The following is a 22,614-nucleotide window of genomic DNA, read 5'->3' on the forward strand; positions in this document are numbered from 1 at the left end:
AAGCTGTAAAGTAAAGTTGTGGGTGAAAAGGAAGGATGCTTCAACTTGTAAAATGGGTTAGAAGGGACATTAAGAAAAGAAATCGCTCTGAAATGTCTTTTGAAAGGTATTTCTTGGTGTTGAGGTATCCAAAAGCCTGTAAAGTATAGTTGTGGGTGAAAAAGATGGGTACTTCAACTTGTAAAATCGGTTTAGGAGGGACATTAAGAAAGGAACTTGCTCTGAAATGTCTTTTTAAAGGTATTTCTTGGTGTTGAGGTATCCAAAAAGCTGTAAAGTAAAGTTGTGGGTGAAAAGAAAGGATGCTTCAACTTGTAAAATGGGCTTAGAAGGGAACATTAAGAAAAGAAGTTGCTCTGAAATATCTTTTGAAAACAATTGCTTGATGTTGGGGTATTCGAAAAGCCTTATAGTAAAGTTGTGGTGAAAGGATTGGTACTTCAACTTGTAAAATGGGTTTAGGATGGACATTAAGAAAATAACTTTTTCTGAAATGTCTTTTGGAAGGTATTTCTGTGTCTTGAGGTATCCAAAAAGCTGTAAAGTATAGTTGGGGGTGAAAAGGAAGGATGCTTCAACTTGTAAAATGGGTTTAGAAGGGACATTAAGAAAAGAACTTGCTCTGAAATGCCTTTTGAAAGGTATTTCTTGGTGTTGAGGTATCCAAAAAGCTGTAAAGTATAGTTGTGGGTGAAAAAGATGGGTACTTCAACTTGTAAAATGGGTTTAGGAGGGACAATAAGAAAGGAACTTGCTCTGAAATGCCCTTTGAAAGGTATTTCTTGGTGTTGAGGTATCCAAAAAACTGCAAAGTAAAGTTGTGGGTGAAAAGGAAGGATGCTTCAACTTGTAAAATGGGTTTAGAAGGGAACATTAAGAAAAGAAGTTGCACTGAAATGTGTTTGAAAAAGTATTTCTTGGTGTTGGGGTATTCGAAAAGCCTTATAGCAAAGTTGTGGTTAAAGGATTGGTACTTCAACTTGTAAAATCGGTTTAGGATGGAGATTAAGAAAATAACTTGTTCTGAAAATATATAATAAAGCCCTAAAAAAGTATTAAAAATGGGGAGGGGACTCTTTGGGAGCCCCGGGTGGGCCTTTGGGGCCCTTGGGGGCCCTTTGGGAGCCCAGGGGACCTTTGGGGATCGGAGCCCTTTGGGGTTGGGTAGGAGGATCGGTGCCCTTTGGGGTTGGGTAGAGGACCTCACGACACTGTTCAAATGGAACTTGTGTATTATAACGACCACAGAGTTTCACCCTCAAATCCTCTACTAAAACATCTTCTAAAATCATCTCTTAAAATGTCTCTAACTGTTTCGCCGGAATAATTCCCCAAAATGTCTAAAACGGTTTCACCCAAATAATCCCTAAACGTAATTTTTGCGTGTTCCTTTTGTTTTTGGCATCCCTGCGCTGTCACATTTGAAATTACTGGGAAACCCTTTCCTGCGCTAATCTCTTCATCGCTAAGATCAAAACATTCGCCATGAAACAATTTTCATGGAAGAACTCCAAAGATATTAATAAACATTCGCTCGGAAACAATTCTCTTTGGAAATACAACAAAGACATTAATAGACTTCGCCCATTCCTTTTCCGTGACAAATCAATCAATCTTGACATTACCTGTCAGACATTAATCAATTAGACTCAATAATCCAGTATTGCATGGTATTGGCGCATTCAAAAGAACCAAAAAGCTGTAAAGTAAAGTTGTGGGTGAAAAGGATGGATACTTCAACTTGTAAAATGGGTTTAGGAGGGAAATTAAGAAAGGAACTTGCTCTGATATGACTTTTGAAAAGTATTTCTTGGTGTTGGGGATATCCAAAAAGCTGTAAAGTAAAGTTGTGGGTGAAAAGGAAGGATGCCTCAACTTGTAAAATGGGTTTAGCAGGGACATTAAGCAAGGAGCTTGCTCTGAAATGTCTTTTGAAAAATATTTCTTGGTGTTGAGGTATCCAAAAAGCTGTAAAGTAAAGTTGTGGATGAAAAGGAAGGGTGCTTCAACTTGTAAAATGGGTTTAGGAGGGACATTAAGAAACGAACTTGCTCTGAAATGTCTTAAAATAGTGGGTGAAAAGAAAGGATGCTTCAACTTGTAAAACGGGTTTAGGAAGGACATTAAGAAAGGAACATTCTCTGAAATGTCTTTTGAAAAGTAGTTCTTGGTGCTGAGGTATCTAAAAGCTGTAAAGTAAAGTTGTAGGTGAAAAGGAAGGATGCTTCAACTTGTAAAATGGGTTTAGTAGGGACATTAAGAAAGGAACTTGCTCTGAAATGACTTTTGAAAGGTATTTCTTGGTGTTGAGGTATCCAAAAAGCTGTAAAGTATAGTTGTGGGTGAAAAAGATGGGTACTTCAACTTGTAAAATGGAATTAGGAGGGACATTAAGAAAGGAACTTATTCTGAAATGCCTTTTGAAAGGTATTTCTTGGTGTTGAGGTATCCAAAAAGCTGTAAAGTAAAGTTGTGGGTGAAGAGGAAGGATGCTTCAATTTGTAAAATGGGTTTAGAAGGGAACATTAAGAAAAGAAGTTGCTCTGAAATGTCTTTTGAAAAGTATTTCTTGGTGTTGGGGTATTCGAAAAGCCTTATAGCAAAGTTGTGGTGAAAGGATTGGTACTTCAACTTGTAAAATGGGTTTAGGATGGACATTAAGAAAATAACTTGTTCTGAAAAGATATAATAAAGCCTTAAAAAAGTATTAAAAATGGGGAGAGGACTCTTTGGGGGTCCGGGAGGGCCTTTGGGGGTCTGTGGGGCCCTTGGGGGTCGGGGGCCCTTGGGGTCGGGGGGCCCTTGGGGGTCGGGGGGCCCTTGGGGGTCGGGGGGCCCTTGGGGGTCGGGGGGCCCTTGGGGGTCGGGGGGCCCTTTGGGAGCCCGGGGTACCTTTGGGGATCGGAGCCCTTTGGGGTTGGGTAGGAGGATCGGAGCCCTTTGGGGTTGGGTAGAGGACCTCACGACACTGTTCAAATGGAACTTGTGTATTATAACGACCACAGAGTTTCACCGTCAAATCCTCTACTAAAACATCTTCTAAAATCATCTTTTAAAATGTCTCTAACTGTTTCGCCGAAATAATTCCCCAAAATGTCTAAAACGGTTTCGCACAAATAATCCCTAAACGTAATTTTTGCGTGTTCTTTTTGTTTTTGGCATCCTTGCGCGGTCATATTTGAAATTACTTGGAAACCCTTTCCTTCGCTAATCTCTTCAGCGCTAAGATCAAAACATTCGGCCTGAAACAATTTTCATAGAAGAACTCCAAAGATATTAATAAACATTCGCTCGGAAACAATTCTCTTTGGAAATACAACAAAGACATTAATAGACTTCGCCCATTCCTTTTCCGTGACAAATCAATCAATCTTGACATTACCTGTCAGAGATTAATCAATTAGACTCAATAATCCAGAAAACATCCATCAAAGTGAGAAAGTTCCTGTTTTTTTCCATTCTCACTGACAAAAACCATAAAACAGACATAAATTGCTGTTGACATCCATTAATGTGAGAAAGTTCCTTTTTTTCATTCTCACTGACAAAAAGCATAAAACAGACATAAATTGATGTTGACATCCATGAAAAACATCAAATAAATTGACCAACACACATAACCATCCAAAAAAACATCCATAAAAGTGAGAAAAATCCTGTTTTTTCAAGTGAGAAAAATCCTGTTTTTTCATTCTCAGTGAGAAAACCATAAACCACGTGGCTCGTACGGGACCTCCTGACCCCTTTCTACTTTCGTCAGTTATCTGGGTAAAAACTTTGAATATAACTTTGAACTTAAAAGCTTAATTTTTTCATAATGTCCCTTGCCTATATCTGTTTTGTCACATTTAAAACAGTTGAAATGGGTAACTTTGATATTGATTGTTTTTTTTTCGGTCTTTTGGATTCCTAAGAAGCTTTCTTGTATTAAAAACTGGTTTTTAATTACAATTTGAAAAAAATGCATTTTAAAGTTTATATGTCATGTAGGCTAGGGCTGAACTACTGCTTTTTTATCGGTTTTGGCTGCTCTTTTGGATATTATTCATTTTTTCTTTTGGGGATTCATTCCAAATTATAAACTGATAAATACCTAATATCAGTCAAATTATAAACTGTATCTAAAAGGAGTAAATTTATCAAATTGAAAAATACATTATAAACAGTTCACATGAGAACATTTTAGTTACGAACAAAAAACACTTAATAGTTTATTCGCTACGAAGAAAAATGAAGTGCCAGTTATTTTCTTAGGTAAAAAATTAAAAGCTCATTCGTTTTAAGTGTAATTAAATGAAATAATATGCAGACTGAAGTAACTCCAGGAAGATGTTGAAATGTTCATCCTAGTTCGTCACTTTTAATCCAAGGAAAATGTTAGGAGACTTAGTATCAGTTATTGAGTTTAAGCTTTGATTACCAAATGCTCACAGGAATTACCAAATTTAATAAAGTAGCAGCAACAAGTCACCTGTGGTCAAAATACTTAGACACCTCTTTGAGTCCCACCCAAACTCAAAGCTTCTGCTATGGTCATTTCCATGGAATCTCCAAAGAGTTTCTTTTTAAAATAGCTTTCAAGCGTAGTTAGGGGTATTTAGACTTTTTTGCTTTTCTTCAAAGCTTTGAAAAAAGTGTTATAATATTCCAAATGTTACTTTTGTGCATATTTTTGGTAATCATTTGTGGGGTGATCGTATTTTCTAAACCACGGTAAATACATAAGAACGTTACAACATCTAGTACCCTGAGGTCATAAGACTGTCAAAGACTCCTCCTTGAACCTCCAAAATTGAAAGCTTTTATTATGACCTGGCCTTTTAATGTAACTTGGGCACTAGACCAAAGGCGCCATTGTTACTCGAGCGCAACGTTAGATGGGGATGTCGATATCGCTTTCGTCACACCAATTCGTTTTAGTGTGAATCTGCCTGTTACATATGAATGAATGTTTTCAAAGTAAACCCTTTTCATCAATAGGAAAAAAAAACTGGATTGGACGCTTATGTCACTTTACCTTAGGACGATAAGAATATGCATGTGCTGCATAAATTATAACAAAATAAAATATGGTTAATTTTTTGAACTTTTGAAAATTTTTGCATACCTTATTTCAATAGAAAAAAAAATCAAGGTCCTATTACTAGAACTTAATAAATAACTTTGCCCCCTTCTGGATACTATTTTGATAAGATACCGTATCTGCTTTAAATAAAAAAAGAATAATTAACTTATTGGCACCCCTGCTTTAAAAAAAATCGAGTTATTATCATTTAAATATTATTGTTCAATACCCCCCTCCCCCCCTCTGGATACATCCTTTCTAGTATGGTGTCTCGTCTTTAAAAAATGAACTTTATGTGATACCTGCGTTCAATAAATCAAATTTCGAGCTCTTATCATTTAAATCTAATAGCCCCCTCCCCCCCCCCTCTGGATACCACCTTGATAGGATACCGTCTCAGCTTTCATTTGAAAAATAATTTACTGAATAATTAACAAGGTCACTATATGGTTCAAACAAACACGCAAAATAACGTTAAACAGCTTAGTGTTCCTTGAAAAAAAAATTGAGGGTATGAGTAAAGGAGTACAAAGACAACAACAAAAATGTCGAAATTATTCAGATATACCTCAAATTATTGGAAAACTGAGTGATAGATTCGCCATTACATTCCACAAGATCCAAAGAATCGAATTAAAAGGGAGCACACACAAAAGCCAAATAAGGCCAGTAGCCTATGAGAAATCGCAAAAGACTCAAGACCATGACCATGTCCTAATTGGGGCCCCGGGGTCTATCAAATTATTTCAATGGTTTCCCAAGGACTTTGATATCATTTTATTGTCTCCACTTTAAATGAAAAAAATAATTATCTTTTTGGCCTCTCTGCTTTCAATAAAAAAAAATGAGGTATTATCAATAAAAAATGATACCCACCTTTCCCCCTCCCTTATAAGTAAAAATTTAAAAGATGACTATTAATAATATTTTCTGGGTAACATATGTTACAATCTTGAATTAACCAACCTTGTAAAAATCTGAGTCTAAAACTAAATTGTTTCTCAACCGAAGGCTGTGTTGTTGTTGTTTTTGTGGGGGGGGGGGGGTAAAAATGTTCCAGAAAGAAGATTTTATTTTAAAACAGGTGTTCAATAATCGAGGATTAAAAATTAAGAAAATATTACATAGAAACACCAAAAAAAAAAAAATCTGCAAACTTACAATTCAGCTGTGGAAACAATCAGTCGGCTGTCAATTTCAAAATCCAACAAAAGGCTGAAGCTGTATAGTAGTGAATGCGCTCTATAATTATATTCAACTTGCAAATAAAATTCTTGACTACGAATGATGTAAGAAATAGCGATTGGGAAACTGCATTCGAAATGATTTATACTCATTTCGTAAAGACGATACTTTTTTTAGTCAACATATGAAAAACTGTGTATATTGCAATATTTGCAATAGCATATTGCATATGTCTGGTTTTTATGCAAAGTAACAAAAGAGCCGAAAATTAATGAACAAGAGAGCAGTGAAGAATTATGGTATACAAAGTAATGTGTGGCAGGGAAATTCACTGGTGATAAATCGCTAGGAGTGGCACCGTGATTGCGTGATTTTTGGGGATTGGGGGAACCAAAGTTTTTTTAGAGGTGACGCATAGATTTTAGGAAATATACCCGAAAGTTTGGAGATACTGCAAGCCCTGCTTGATTTCTAATCAAGAAAATTGAAATACTAAACCACACAAGAATGAAAACCTCATACTTTGCAGTTGACGCCATAAGGACTTGCCGTAAAAATAATGTGAAGTCACCAGAACGCCGCCGCCTCGGCCGGCAGGGGCGTGCCTGCGGCGCGCCGGCGGCGCGCCGGCGGCGTTACAAACCTTTTGCGGCGGTAGACCGGGCCTTTTGTCGGCAGCGGTCGGTCTATCTGCCGGCGTGGCGCCGGGGTCTAATTACAGCTATATACACAATTTCTCCTTTTGCACGTTTTATAAAGGCCCGAGAAAGATTGAACATTAAGAATGAAACAGTTAGCCCTATAACAGCATTTCATTGATGCTAATAATCCAGATGAGTTTTCTGTAGGGTGTAGATCTACTATTATTGTCAGCTATGACATGAAACGACAATTCCCTGACAATGTCAATGAACTATGACATTACCAACATGAAAACCTAAACAAGAGTTTAAATGCCTTTTTCACTTCAAGTTCTAATAGTATACTTGTAAATCCTAACCATAGTGATACACTAACTTTCTTTAAAACAGCAGTGAAGTTACAAAATTCTTTAAAATTTTTTGTACTTATAAAGTGGCCGATTCAAAACAAATAGAAAGGGGAGGAGTATTTTAATTTCCTGGAAGAGATGGGATGAAATGAAGACGGATACAAGAACTAGAGTTACAGTGGCTGTTTCATAACTAACATTTTTCTAATCTCACAACTCAAGCTGAAAAAAAGGCGCGCACGATTCTTCCTTGTCTTAACCAACAACATGTGCTATAAAATCCTAGTTGAAATAAGAGAAGAAGATTTTTGATGAGCCAAGGTATGCAAGAACGGATTGTTTGACAACCATACTTGCGTTTTTCGCCCCCCGTATTCTAAGGGCTTGGTTCATTTTTTTTCATTTTCTGAACCAAGCCCTTTCTCCTAAGGCCTGCAAAGATAGGGGAAGGGCGCCTCTGAGGTCAGTTCTCCAATCTCCTCTTGGAATTAGCATAAGGAGAAAATAAGATATGAAAATAAGAATATGAAATAGGTCGTTTTTTATCATAGTCTGAGGGATAAGGCGTCAGAGCTCCTGTTTTAAAAAAGGTGTCAAATTAGCAGTAAGGGAAGAGGACTTAGGAGGAAGGCATGTGGCCTTTTTCAATAAAAATGAGGATAATGTGGATTAACAGAGCCACGTAAAACCCCATTGGATAGCAAAATATTCCATTTTGTGTTTCAATCTCTGAAGAATATTTAAACGCTTTAGTTGAAAAATTTGTGAATTAAACCAACTTTTCAAAGGTATGATGAAGGTAGGAGCATGTCCAGTTTGTACAAGGGCGCTAAAGCTGAGATACAGAAGCAGTATCCACTTACCATTAACATGAACTGTACTTTGCATTACTTAAATCTTGCCCTGGTAAAGGCCTCTAGAATGGACTTAATTCAAATGCTATATAGATATTTGCAAAAACTTTTTTTATTCCTCCCTATTCCCCCAAATGAAGTGAGTCAGTAGCTTCTACTCTGCCACATACAAAAAATCAATAGCTCCTTTATTTTGTGAGTATGGCGGGAAAAACGCCTTATTGATATTGATGATGTTTTAAGCAACTTCAGGAAGAAATCAAAACGGATTAAAATATAAGAAGTAATTACAGTGTTTATTTTGTTTTGTATCTGATTCAAGGATTAACAAGATTGTAGCTCTCATTTTCGGTAAATGAATTTATTATTTTGCCTTTTTTAGTAGTATAGCAATAAATAAGCCCAAAAAGAGAGCTATAACTGTAACATACTTAGTTGCTGGTACATTTCTGGAATTCCAGCTGCTTTTAGCTAGTGCCCCCCCCCCCCGAACAGAAATCTTAAATAAGCCACTGCCCCCTAATCAATCAAAGAAAATTACTGAAACTTTGAAAATAAATACACAAAAACAAAAATTTTGGCAGTTTCATCTCCCTGACAGTTTGCAATTGCAAAATGTATATTTATAAGCAATCTTACTTTAGGCAGGGATGGGGAAGGTAGACCCTAGTGTCTATATATAACATAAAGATAATATAATCTTTTCAGATTTCAAAGAAAGCGAATTTTAATGAAACAAACTTACAAATGAGTGGCATGCTGCATCATCTGTTTCATTAACAGAGGTTCCAGTAGGACAGTTTACAGAGTTATTATTTGTGCCACTTTCTGCAGGAGGTACTACATTTTGTAAGGTATCATCAGGCTGGACGCAATTTTCTGAGGTTGTATCAACTCTCTTTCTCTTCACAGGGGGTGGAGTCATTTGAGTCCTTTCAGAAGGATAACTAGGTTTCTGTGGCTGTTTAGCTGTCCCATCAAGGTCAGCAAAACCTTTAACTTTAAGCATATCAGCTACTTTTATCAATGAGTTAACTTGAGCTTGTGCAACAGTTACTTCACCTGTGTACATAAAATTCACCAAAGCTTGCATATCATTAAATTTCACATCACTTAGGATAATAATAGGATGGGAGTTTGAGATCCCAAGAAGCAGTGTTTCAAAGTAAGAACTGCATGCTGAGAGAACAAGTCTATGACATTTTATGCTTTGACTATCACAGGAAAGTGTGACATCTGTGAAGTGTTCACTGTTCAGCAATGATACAAAAGTCCCATGAAATACATCCAGGTAGTTGTTCCACTTCAAACAGAATTCATCTTGATCCATTTGAGGAAATAGTGGCTTATTAAACACTAGAACAACACTAATGCGCTGAAATGGAATGAAAAACATTACTAAATATTTTAAAACACAGGCATTATATGCACTAAAATTGAAAACTGAGAAAGCAGACTGTAGTTACAAATTAAAGAATGCAGCTAGATACATTGTTTTTCTTGTTTCAAAGTTTAAGTTTATAGATATACTCAGTATGGAGAAGTTTTATGTCTCTAAATATTCAAAAACATACTTTTATAGTTGACTAAAAGTCAAGACTCAATTCAAACCACTTCAATTTTGTATGTAGCACTGAATACTCTAAGATTTAAACCTATATGCTCACATCAAGCCTTTTATCTTATGATAATTACCGTATACCAGACAAATTTTAACCCCTCTCCATTGTGGTTATAATAGCGACATGGCCACCATTATTGTGGACTGGGGCGTCACTAGTCTTTCATCATTGGGAGGAGGAGAGGGGGGCGTCCCAAATGTGCCGACAAATTCGGGTAGGTGCCGACGACAACCAACATTTTTTCCTTCTTTTTTATGCCTTAAAATAATGTTTATTAATATCAAAAAATTATTATTGTAGAGAATAACTCAGGTACAAATGTAAAATCAAGACAAAGAAAATAAGCAAAAATTTATGTCTGTATGGCTTTTCAACTTTCCACTTTTCTACAAGTAGGTTGAGGTGAATTTTTTCCAGCATGTATTTTTCTGACATCATGAGCAGGAGATGGTCAAGTCGATCGTTTTCCACAGTTGACATCAATCTGTTCTTGACGATTTTCATCTTGCTAGATATTCGTTCACTTTTGGCCAATGTCACTGGAATAGTTTTGGCAAAAGTGAATTCTTTGTAAACTAAAGGCAACCGTCGTATGTTCTTTTTCGCTAGAGAAAACAATTGGGCAAACTTAATGACGCTTCCAGCTTTTTTGCAAATCTTTGCAAAAAATTCTATTTCCGATCGGAATGCTTGAACATGTATTTCGTTATAGGAAATGTAGCACAGAAAGAGTGGCACTGTGAAGGATTACAGTTTGCCTGACAGTCGAATGCAGGAAAGACCAGCTCTTTGGTCTCTTTATATGCAAGCACTAACTCATTGCCAACTACTGCTAAAATTTTCTTGAACTCCATTATGTAAATGTTGAAAGGGTCATTGTGGCAACACTTCAATTGTCCTCTCTTCACCAATAATCTTCTAGGAGGACACCCCTGATGATGAAATCGCCTATGCCCAACCTCTAGCAGCGAGCAAAACTCTAGATCTGAAATGCTATTTTAATAAGATCCATCTTATCACAAAACTAATCGTTTGATCAAACTAATCGATACAGTAATTTGACCAGTGAATTCACTATCATTTCTACAGACTCTTTGATGACAGTTATCATGGCATTCATCATGCGACACGTTCCAACTATATCCAGCTCCACAGCTTGCAGTTTTGAACATCAGTTGAGCAATAAACTCAAAACGAGTAGGGGCACTGAGAAGCCCATCGAACTTCGATTTGCTGTCAGTATCAAGGGTATCTCAAATTTCTCTTTCCTTCAGCAGTGCTGCAATTGTTGGAAGAACGCTCCATAGAACTTAAAAAGACTCTGATCTGGAAGACCAGCTCGTTTCTGAACGTCCCTTAAGATATAGCTTGCCCTAAACATCTTTTACACTCTAGCGAAACAAACAAAAAAAAAGAACCCAAACATGTTACTTGCAAAATTGTAGCACTGAAACGCAAGTTTTTTTTTCATTGATAAAAGCCTTCCACTAAACTCGTGTAATTTCTTCTGCAATATCGGCTCCTATCCTCGACTCAAAATCTACAACACTGAGTAAACACTCTCTAGCGACTCCCTCTCTATCAATGTACCATACACCTACAGTTAAACGCTCTTCATGGCTGACAGTGGGTGTTTTGTCTACAAAGAAGTTAGCTTCATTAAATTCTGCTACGATTTTTTGACCTAGCTTTGTTCCAACGATCGCAATCAATTCTTTTTGGCCATGTTTTGGTTTTTTATCCAATGGCTCATTTTGATGTTATGTCTCAAAAGAAGATCGGCTAGCTAAATGTAATTTTCCCCATCATAATTCTTCCCAAGAAATGCCAGAACTTGTTTACCTAGAGTATCGGTAGCATCTAGCAACACTTAAATCCTACAACGCCCTTTTTCCTTGTCTTTTTCTGACTTTATATCTTTCATTAGTTTCTCCTTGTTACCTAAGCTTGGCAATTATTTATCTCTCTCTATAAAACAAATAAGGTCACCTGCAGAAACTTTGCGCCCATTTGATTGGAAGTGAGTGACAAGCATTCCAGCCATGGCATCCTAGCTTCGCATTTTGTGCCAGTTTATAGTTCCTGTTAAAATGAAGAATCTTTGTTTCTGTATTTGCGGCCAGGTCCAGTTAAAAACAAGACAGACAAAGCAGTAGGCTAAATCTTTCTTGACATGATACTTTAGATGTGGGTACTTGTTTTGCCAGTTTCTAACAAACCACAACTGGTGTTTGAAATTCTGGTGTTTGAAATTCTGGAAATGGGTTTCCTCCGTTATTGGAAAACTGATTTCTGGCTGAAATGGTCCAAGTTTGATAACCTTCAGCTTTTCTGAGTATTAGAGTTTTTCTTTCCTGAGCCCAGGATTGAGCTCAACTCTAATGATTCCACCTTGCTGTAAGCTTTTGGTTTCAGATTCTATTCCTTTCATTCTTGACACTTTCTGAGAAATGAATTTCTCTGACTGACTAATAAGCGTAGTTCAATATTCACTTATTGATTGCCCCATGTCTAGCACTTCCATTGCAGCGTCTAATTCGTTAGTTATCGAATCCAACTTAATTTCAAGGGTCAATATTTTGCAAGTCAATAATGCAAGAAAGAAGAGCAAAATATTTCTGATTCATACTGTTTCTTCGTGATCAATTTATGAACAGCAAACTTCTTCCAATGTTTTTTTCTTTTTCTAGATTCCATTGTCAGGCCTGAGAGGATAAGTAACTTTGATTTTTTCTGTTGCATCTTCTTCAATTGAGACTAAGATATTTGTCAAGGATTTGCCTAAAACATTAGGCAAAAATCTTGCCTAACGTTTTATTGTGTAATAGTTGAAATTATTGTTCATTAAGGTAAATATACAATAAAAGATTTAATCAAAAATAAATTTCTAGAAATATTGATAGTAATTTTTTGTGGATCGATTTCAAAATAAGGCCAAAAAGAGTTAATTAAATACTTTGTAAAAAAAAAACTTTCAAAACACCACATTCCACAATAGAAATGAACTAAAAAAAGGAGAATAAAGTTCTAAAAGTTTAAACATGGTTTGCATTTTACTTAAATAAAGAAATTGTAAATTTGTTATGTACAGCATTCATAAAATTATGCTTGTATGATAAATAGTTATATATCAATATGTAGTTGACTAAAAATGCACACCCAAGTTAAAATTTTATAGAACCAAAAAGTTTATTTTCCTTTTTTTAGTCCACTTGTAAAACGTGGTTTTTTTAAGTCTTTTAGTCTTTAAGTCTAACCTAACCTAACCTAACCTCCACAAATAATGATATTTTTAAAGATATTAGAATTATTTATATATTTAAAGAAATCCATGGCATCTGTAGTTTGGCCATTAGGGTTATAAAAGCTTATTATGTAGGTTTTTGTATTATTCAGCCAAACACTGATACCAATTGCATCAACATCATTTACAAAATCAGGAAAGTTGATGCCACATAATTGTATTTTAATATTAATTATTAGATCTACCCCACATCCTTTTCTCTCTGATTACCTATCATATTAAGATAGTAAATCACAGATACTTCAGGTGTTGTTGTTTGTTTAATTTATTTTACTGTAGGAAATAACTATCAATATCTTTATTATCTCTAAAAGATATTAGTTCATTTAGCTTATTTTGTGTGAGTGATCTTACGTTCCACTGGAGTATTGATATGTGTTGGGTTGTTGATTTATTTTTCATATGACTGTGTATCAATATTCAGCTTTGTTAAAAGTAAAGCAAGATCTTTCTTTTGCTAGAATGAGCATGTCATCAGGGATGTAGATTTTTGCCAATTCTGCAATGATTTTTGTTTTCTGTAGTTGATGTATGTTCATGGCCTGAACTGCATTACAGTTTAGAATGAATAAGCATATATTTGGGAATTGCATGTTTGGTTGTGCATCCCGTTTGTCCCTCCTCTCACCGGACAAGGAGGCTTGTTGACTTGGTGATTCCTTCCAATAGGGATGTGAGCTAGGGGGCTTAGTGTATGGTGTTTTACACAGGGTACTTGATGCATTGGGGGCGTTTGACTTGGGGGTTTTGATTGGTTTCATTACAGGCTTTATTTGGTATTGTTGGGCAGCATTTGCTTCCATTGCTGCAAAGGGGTATGGAATGGCCTCCTCTGTTGCTATTTGGAGTGTTAGTGCTCTTTTCTTATATGAAGGGCATAGTGATTTATTGGTAGATTCATGTGGGCCTTTGCAATTGATACATGTAGGCTGAGTGTTGTTGCAAGTTGTCAACTCTTTAGGATGGAATGCTTTACAATTACTACACTCTAGAAGAATTTCATTGCATTTGTTTGTTGTGTGTCCCAGTTTGAGACACTTCTGACACCGGATAGGCTTAGGTTTGTATTCCTTGTGTGGTTTCATTTGCCCAAATAGGAATAACTTTTCTGGGATGTTGATTTTTTCCTTCAGTGTAAATAAGAAGGATTTACTTGTTTTTAGGCCATTAGAGTTAGGTTTACCAAGTTGGGTAATATCTTCAACTGGGATTGTGTTTCCAGCCCTATCCGAGAGCCCTTCTTTTAACTCCTGAATAGGTCTTTCTGGGGGAACATTATAAACTACTATTTTTGTTGGGGATTGTTTCGGGTTCTATTTAGATGCATTAATTGGGGTATTCAGAAGGGATTTTACATCAATTATTGTGTCTGCTGATTTCTGATCTTGGACAGTTATTAGCAGAGATCCATCATGGTGAATATTAAGAGAGAACAATGATTTTATCAATTTGAAAATTGCAACTCTTATTGCAGTAATTGTTTTTATTTCAAAGGGGGTAATAGGAGAAATGTTAAGGTAAATTTCTAAGTTTTGGGAGGGAGGATCTTGGGCAGGTAGAGGGGAAATGCTTTTGATTGGGGAGATAGTTTTCCTTTTTTTAGAGCTTCTAGAAAGAATCCTTTGAAACCCATCGCCATCATTTAATAGTGACATTGGTCACTACACTGATCATTGTCCTATTCTCAGAACCGGAGCTATCATGTGAACTTTGTGATAGTGAGCTTGACCAGCCAGGATGGTTATCAATTTCACTGGTATTTGGGGTGGGGTCTAGGGGGACTTTTTTTTTGGAGGATTTTGCCTATTAGAATAAGCTTTAAACTAAAACAAGAAAGGATATTACAATGATAACAAACCGTCTGCACTCTACTGTGGGGAAAGTTTCAGGATCAAAAGAAACAGCACAGTATGGTCCTGAGGAGGATTTGAGCATGATTGGTTCACTACAAATACTGATTAAATGACATAATAATACACAAGAAATTTATTTTAAATTTCTTAAAATGTTGCTGCTGTTGTGTCTTCTTCTTTGAAGATTCTAATCTTGGTTTGCAGACTTACCTTCTTATTCCTCTGGTTTTTTCTCAACTGTGAAAAAACACAGCCTTGGCCATTCTATTTTTAACATTTTCACTACTCTCACCATCTTTACTAATAATACTACCAAGGTAAGTGAAGCTGTTCAACTGATCAATCTTTTCCTTACCCATAATCACTTATTCCTATCTTTAGCAACATAGTTCTTTTAACTTTAATATTCAGACCTATTCTAGCACCCTGAACTTGCAAAATTTCTAAAAGTTCATTCATTCTGCTCACTCTTTCAGCTAGGATGCTTAAATCATCACCAGAATCTAAGTCTAGGAAAATTTTTCTTTCCCATTTGATTCCATGTTCTCCCTTTGCCTTTTCTGAGCTCATTAAAAATGTCTATCAAAATGATCTATAGACACAGGGATAGAACACTACTCTACTTAACTCCTTATTTAATACAAAACCAGCTACTAATCTCATTTCATTCCTTAACTGCAGCAGTGTTATTCTTGTACATAGCACTAATCTATTTAATGTATTTGTCTGGTATACCATAGAAGGAGAAGACCTTCGCTAAGGTTCTCTCAGCAGCTGAATCAAACACTTGCTCATAATCAATAAAACTGTGGACTAAACATGTTTGATGACTCAAGCACATCTCAAGTATTAACCTAAGAGTGGAAAATTGGGTAACACATTGGTAAAATTCTAGTTTAGATACTTTTTGCTACCTTAAAAGGGGTTAGGTTAGGAAAATGAAACTTATAGGGATTGGTCTACAGACTAAAGTATGTCCTGGAAAGGTATCTTGAAGTACCCACATCTAATATATCCCACTAGGCTAGAGGGCAGTGACATTTGATGAACATTAAAAATGTTTGTGTTATAAAAGTTAAAACTTGCAAAATAGATCGTCTGCTTAAATGAAGTACAACAAAACTGTTTTCAGCTTGACATCTTTGCTCAATCCAAATGTTTTAATCCAAAGGTTTCAAAGATATGCAAATACATTCTGTAAATTTAGAAATAAAATGATTGATATGGCTTAAAATACTACTCAAAAATAACAAGAATTGCATTTTCAGATCTAAAATCAGAGAAAAAGAAAGTGATAACTGAAAATTGAGGTACACTTTTATTTTGTAAAAATTTCAATAGGTCAATCTGTCAAGTGGGCGAATATCAAAGACCTAGAAATCAGAAGAGGGTTAACATAGAACCTTGGTAATATCTTGCCAGAGTATGTTTTTGCCCAGCATTCATTACTGAAAGTTTCATCTTCCATACCTAACCCCTTTGCAAGATAGAAAAAAGCAGCTAAACTAGAATTTTACCCTTCCCTCATTCCACAATTTGTCCAGGGTATTAAAACAAGACTGTTTTTGGAGGAATCCAGTCTAAAGAAAGAATACTCACACCAAATTTCAAATCTTCTTCTTCTCTTCTTCTATTTAACAGCAGGCGGGCTTTTCAGTAAAACTATTTAGCCCTTTTCCTTTTGCTTCACTCTGTGGGCTACAGAGCTACTGGCTTGATTGCCTCATATTTATTAGATATATTCAGATATCTTTCAGCAGATCTTTCGACTCTAGGAGTTCAAATATAACATGATAGATGTCAATTTCTATGCTCTGTGTCCAGGTATAGTTGGCTAGGCTCTTGGCTGATAGTGGGATTTTGTGGTGTTTGAAGTATTTTAACAGTTTACAAAGCAAGGTATGTTGTGCAGACGTCAGCATATTACATTCAAATAGGCAATGGTCAATTGTTTCATTATTCATATTACAATGCCTGCAAAGAGGGGAAAGGGGAATTGAACCACTTGAATTAGAAAGCTTATATGAGAATGCAAGGAAATTTAATCCATTTGTTCCAGAACGAATTGTATGATAAATTTTAGAAAGATACTTATTGGGAAAGGGGAAAGGATAGGATTAATCTTATTAAAAGTAATATCTGATAGCCTCCATTGGTAAATATCTCTAATTGGGATTGGTCTCCCACTTGGCTGGTCAATATTTATAGCATATTTTGCTATTTCATCATTTGATGATTACCACTTATGCCAGAGTGGCAAGGAATGTACTGAAAGTAAGTTTTTATGCCACTTGAAGCAAGATTATCAATAATACTGTGACAATGATAAGTGTCAATGTCCAACTTATATTGAGGAGCTGAGGCCAGCAACTCAAGGCTTGATAAAGAGTCGGAATAGATGATAATATTATTAAAATTTTCAATCAAAGGTTGGTTTTGCTTAAGGTGTTCTAATGCCATGATTATGGCATTTAATTCAGCAGACATTATAGATAAATTATTAAATAATCTCTCGCCCATTGCAATTTTCCGGTGAGGAAGGAAAACACCACTTGCAACCTTCTCATTCATTTTTGACCCATCAACAAACATTTGGAAGTGATTTTATAGGTAATTGTATTAAGTTCTGCTAATTTTTTCTGGACAAAAGCAGTGGGGGTTAAATCTTTATTCCATTTTGAAAATTCAGTATTTATTATGGGAAATGACCAATTCCATGGAGGGGATTGGGGGAAAGTTGGTGCAATAGACTTTGCTGGTACAGGGAACTTCTTTTGAATATTCGCATACTCATCTGCAATACCTCTATACATGGCTGGATTTCTTAACCAATTATGTAATGTGTATGAGCTATTTGATTCAATTTTTGTAAGATGTTTTATCAAGAAAAAGCTATGTCTCTCCCTTATTGTTGTTAATCCACTCTCCATAAGCAGAAACTTGGTTCTTGTGGGTTTCCAAAGACCAAATATGAGATGCATTATGTCACTTTGTATTGTTTCAAGTTTATGCATCTGGTTCTCTGCACATGCACCATAGACAATGAGCCCATAGTCAATATGGGGTCTTATATGTGATTTATAAAACTGGAGTAAGGTTTTCTCCTTACAACCCCAGGGTGTAGAAAGAAGTCTTTTTAGTATATTTGCTTTTCTATAACATTTTTTTATTGTTTGAAATGTGGAGGTGGAAATTAAGTTTTTGGTCAAGCATGAGACCTAGGTAATTAATATTATTATCTTCTGGAATAGTTGTTTTATTTAGAGTTAGTTTTGCATTAACATGGTTTCGCTTCCGGTGAAATTGGATTATTTTTGACTTGGTGGGTGCAATAGGTAAATCTGAATGTTGAGAGAATTTTTCAAACTGGAAAAGTGACTTTTGCAGATTTGACTGTGCTGTCTGAAAGGTGTTGCCAGATGACCATAGCACCAGATCATCAGAATATTGTAGATTTGTGTGGGGTAGGTTCATGTCCCAGAGATAAAGGGCAAAAAGGAGGCAACTGAGGACTGCTCCCTGAGGTAGGCCTTTGGATATTGTCTTTTAGGGTGAAGAGGCTGAACCAACACAAACAATGAAACTTCGCACTTCTATGAAGGATTTAACAAAGAATACTAGCTTAGGAGGTACTCCAAGGTTTGCAAGTTTATTTAAAAGGATTTGGTGGTTCACATTGTCATAAGCTCCTTCAAAATCTAGGAAAGCTGCCACTAGGATATTATTTTTTGAGAAAGATTCATTTATTGCATTTGTTAGCAAAATGAAAGCATCTGTTGAGGAGTGGTATTTCCTGAATCCAGTTTGAGTGTGTGGGATCATGTTATTTTTCTCAACAAACCACAGGAGTCTGTGATAAATCATTTTCTCCATTATTTTCCCCATCACAGGTGTAATCATTATGGGCCTATAAGACTCAGGGTTATCTTTTGGTTTATTTTTCTTTAGGATTGGTAGGAGGGACGAACATTTTCATATATTGGGGAACCTAGAAGATGCCCGAGCGTGATTATAACAATTTAGCAGTTCTTGTTTGGGTAAAATTCTCCTTTAGCTACTTTTGGCTATCTTGGAAAGGGGTTAGGTCAAGAAAATAAAACTTTCATGGATGGGTCTACAGGCTAAAGTATGTCCTGGGAAGATATTTTGAAGTACCCATCTCTACTCCTCCCTCTAGAGGATCCTGACCTTTGATGACCTTTAAAATTCTATGTGTTATAAAAGTGAAACCATGCAAAATACATCTTCTGCTTAAATGAAGTACAACAAAATTGTTTTCAGCTTCACAACTTTGCTCAATCCCAATTTATAAGGTTTTAAAGATAGGCAATGCAAATACATTTCCTAAATTTTGGAAATAAACTATTTATATGTCTTAAAATTCTGCTCAAATAACTGAAATTGCGGTAAAATTCTACTTTAGCTACTTTTGACTATCTTGGAAAGGGGTTAGGTTAAGAAAATGAAACTTTCAGGGATGGGTCTACAGGCTAAAGTATGTCCTGGGAAAATATTTTGAAGTACCCACCTCCACTCCTTATCCCTCTAGAGGGTCCTGACCTTTGACTAAACTAGCTACTGCTAGTTTTGGACCTAATATGAAATCAGATATAGAAACCTAGAAATAAGAAGAGGGTTAACATAGAACCTTGGTAATATCTTGCCAGAGTATGTTTTTGCCCAGCATTCATTACTGAAAGTTTCATCTTCCATACCTAACCCCTTTGCAAGATAGAAAAAAGCAGCTAAACTAGAATTTTACCCTTCCCTCATTCCACAATTTGTCCAGGGTATTAAAACAAGACTGTTTTTGGAGGAATCCATTCTAATGAAAGAATACTCACACCAAATTTCAAATAACCTGAATAGACTGTTTTTCTTCTACTTCTTCAATTATAGGCTTCGGATTAATCCATTTAACCTTTTTCGTATTGCCTGATTATGTTAGGGGTGTCCTGGGAAATCAAATATAGAAATTAGAATATTATTATTTAATAATAGAATTTATACATCGTTGCTGAAACCACCTATATTTAGGTAGTTAAAGACAGCTTTGAACAATTCGGCATCATCAGTTGCAGAGTGTCTCCTTTGTGTTAGTTGGTCAATATTAGGAGTTAGCTTAAGGCGCTTGAATATAGGAGAAAAGTTAGCCATTCTTTTTTATGGCTGAGAGTTGCCACGGGGCAACCAAAAAGAACGTGGTTGATGGTCTCATCATAGGTTTGGCATAGGCGGCAAAGAGGGCTCATTACTGTTGGAGTGGTTGTGTTTTGATTGTGATAAGTTTGGCCGTTAAGGTCAGTAGCATTTGATCGTATTCTGTGGTACATCTTTGAGTCTTTCCGGGATGTAAATGGAGAAAGGTTTGGTGGGAATTGGTTTGCTAGATAAATTTTTAGGCGCAAATGGTTTACATCTCTTACTGGGATAGGTGTTCCAGATATTATTTCAAACTGAAGGGCAGATTTAGCTATTTCATCTGCCTTGTGGTTCCCTTTAATACCCATATCACTTGGGATGTACTGGAATTTTGTTGATATACCTTGTTTAAGTAGTTGGTTCAATAGTACATGAGTGGTGGAGGTATCATTGTCTGGGTAGTCTGAATGTTCTGGTGATATTGAGGCAAGGGCTGGTTTTGAGTCTGAATAAATTATAAGAGGGGTGTTTCTTGGAGGGTTTGGCATCTTTATAATGTTTTCCAATTTTTTTTTTTTTTTTTTTTTGTTGTTTTTTTTTTTTTTTTTTTTTTTTTTACATTTTACTTTTTTTTTTTTTTTTTTTTTCGTGTGTTATGAAATGTGTGTTAATAAATGTGATGATTTGAAATAGCTACGATACCCACTAGTATTAGGGAATGTAATGGGCGAAACTGCGAATGCAGAAACCCAATACGTGTTTTTGTTTTTGTTTCTTTGTTGTATGTGTTTTGGTGAAAATTACCAATGCCCGTTAACTGCGACCGGAATTTGGTTTGATAATATAGTTCTATTTTGGAAAAGAATATTGACATTATTTATGAATGACCAGATGGTTGGGAGTAAATTGGAATTTGTTTTTTTTTATGTGTTGTTTTTTGTAACCGAATGCCGTGGACATTTTATATGTTTTATTGGTTCCCTCTTTCGCACGCAAGGTTTCTTGTAAGAATTGGTTAGAATGAATGAATCACCTCCAGGTACACCTGATTTTAAGGAGTTGGAAAGTAAAAAAGTAAGTTTTGAAAGATATAATGAAATTTTGAGTGAGAACGTTGATCCTGGTGGATGCTGTCGGCTGGCATGTGAGGATTCAAGGTATGTGTTTTTGAGTGATGTCCCTTCGGAGAGCCTGGGGGATGAGAAGCAGATCAGTATTTTCCATATAAATTGCCAATGGTTGAATTCCAGCTTTGATTTTATTAATGATATATCTAGTCTCTCTGTATTTCAGGTAATAGGCCTTACGGAAACCTGGCTTAACAATCATAATTCTGAATTGCTGCGGATTCCTGGATACTCTTTATTCACCAAAAATCGGGAGCTTCGTCAACATGGGGGATTGGCAGCGTATGTTCGCTCGGATATTAAGGTAACGGTAAAAAGTGATATGTCGGTTTATAAAGAAATGGTATTTGAGTCGTTTTTTTTAAAGTTTAATATTTATAAAATACAAAGTTTTTTTATTTTTTCATAACCCCCACCATCGAGTGCGTTTGATTAATTTGTGGACCTCCTTGAGCAGCAGCTAGAGAAGATTCCAGTGGAGACCCCTTGTTTTTTGATGGGTGATTTAAACGTTGACCTAATTGATCCTGGTCAAAAGACTAATCTTCTATTAGATATGATGATTTCTTATGGCCTGATTCCGTCAATTAATGTAAGTACTCGAGTAACTGCGTCAACTGCGACGTGCCTTGATAACATTTTTACAAATGTACCGTTTTCTAATCCGTGTGTCCTGGTTAGTGATACCTCTGACCACTTTGGTGTTTTTGGCTCATATTCAACATCGACGCAGACTTCTCCTTCGGTAAATGGCAGGTTTAATAAGATTACACAAGTACTGGATCCTAGTGCCCTCCGTGATTGTAAAAACAAAATAATGGATGTTAATTGGGATGAAGAGCTAGCTCTACCTGATCATGCTGATGCGAAGTTTGTGAAATTCTATAATAAACTGCATAATCTGCTGATTAGTTGCACTAAAGAGGTACGGAAAAGAGCTCGCAGAGAAATGCCTAAGAAGCCGTGGGTGACAAAAGGATTGCTCAGATCAATAAATCGAAGGGATTCGCTGTTTAAAAAGAAAATGTTACAACCTAGTGATGTTAATGAAAGGATATACAAAAACTACAGAAATGCATTAAATAGACTTTTGCGAAAAGCAAAGGAAGCTCATTATAAGAAAAAGTTTGGTGATGCAGCTGGAAACCCCAATAAAACATGGCGGATAATTAAACAGCTCATAAATCCTCCCCACACAGTCGCCCCGGATCAGATTATTGGTCGAGTAGGTGCAGAATTATGTGACCCGTCTGATATAGCCCAAGAATTTGTTGACCACTTCGCTACAGTTGGACATAATGTGGCTGAGGGAGTAAGAATAGTGGATGGCGACCGCCCTTTCCAACATTACCTTGGAAATAGCGAAACAGAATTTTCAGTTTACCTGAAACCGGTGACCGAGAGTGAAGTAAAAGAAATAATTTTCGACATGAAAAATAGTGCAGCTGGTAGTGACATTTTGTCTCTAGGG

General features: G+C 36.1%; 1 protein-coding gene across 1 annotated transcript in view; it reads right to left on the bottom strand.

The window, feature by feature from the left end:
• Positions 1-15,697, bottom strand: part of LOC148955732 (uncharacterized) — a 130,632-nt gene extending 114,935 nt beyond the window's left edge. The window contains exons 1-2 of the mRNA XM_089108326.1: positions 15,610-15,697; positions 8,841-9,470 (exon numbers count right to left, since the gene is read on the bottom strand). Coding sequence (XP_088964452.1) covers positions 8,841-9,470; positions 15,610-15,612 — 633 coding nt within the window. The 5' untranslated portion in view covers positions 15,613-15,697. The remainder of the gene's footprint in view (positions 1-8,840; positions 9,471-15,609) is intronic.
• Between the last annotated feature and the right edge of the window lie 6,917 nt (positions 15,698-22,614).

The sequence above is a fragment of the Artemia sp. Qi Xiang Cuo genome, chromosome 2, assembly GCF_049724085.1.
Source record: "Artemia sp. Qi Xiang Cuo chromosome 2, ASM4972408v1, whole genome shotgun sequence".
Classification (NCBI taxonomy): Eukaryota; Metazoa; Arthropoda; class Branchiopoda; order Anostraca; family Artemiidae; genus Artemia; species Artemia sp. Qi Xiang Cuo.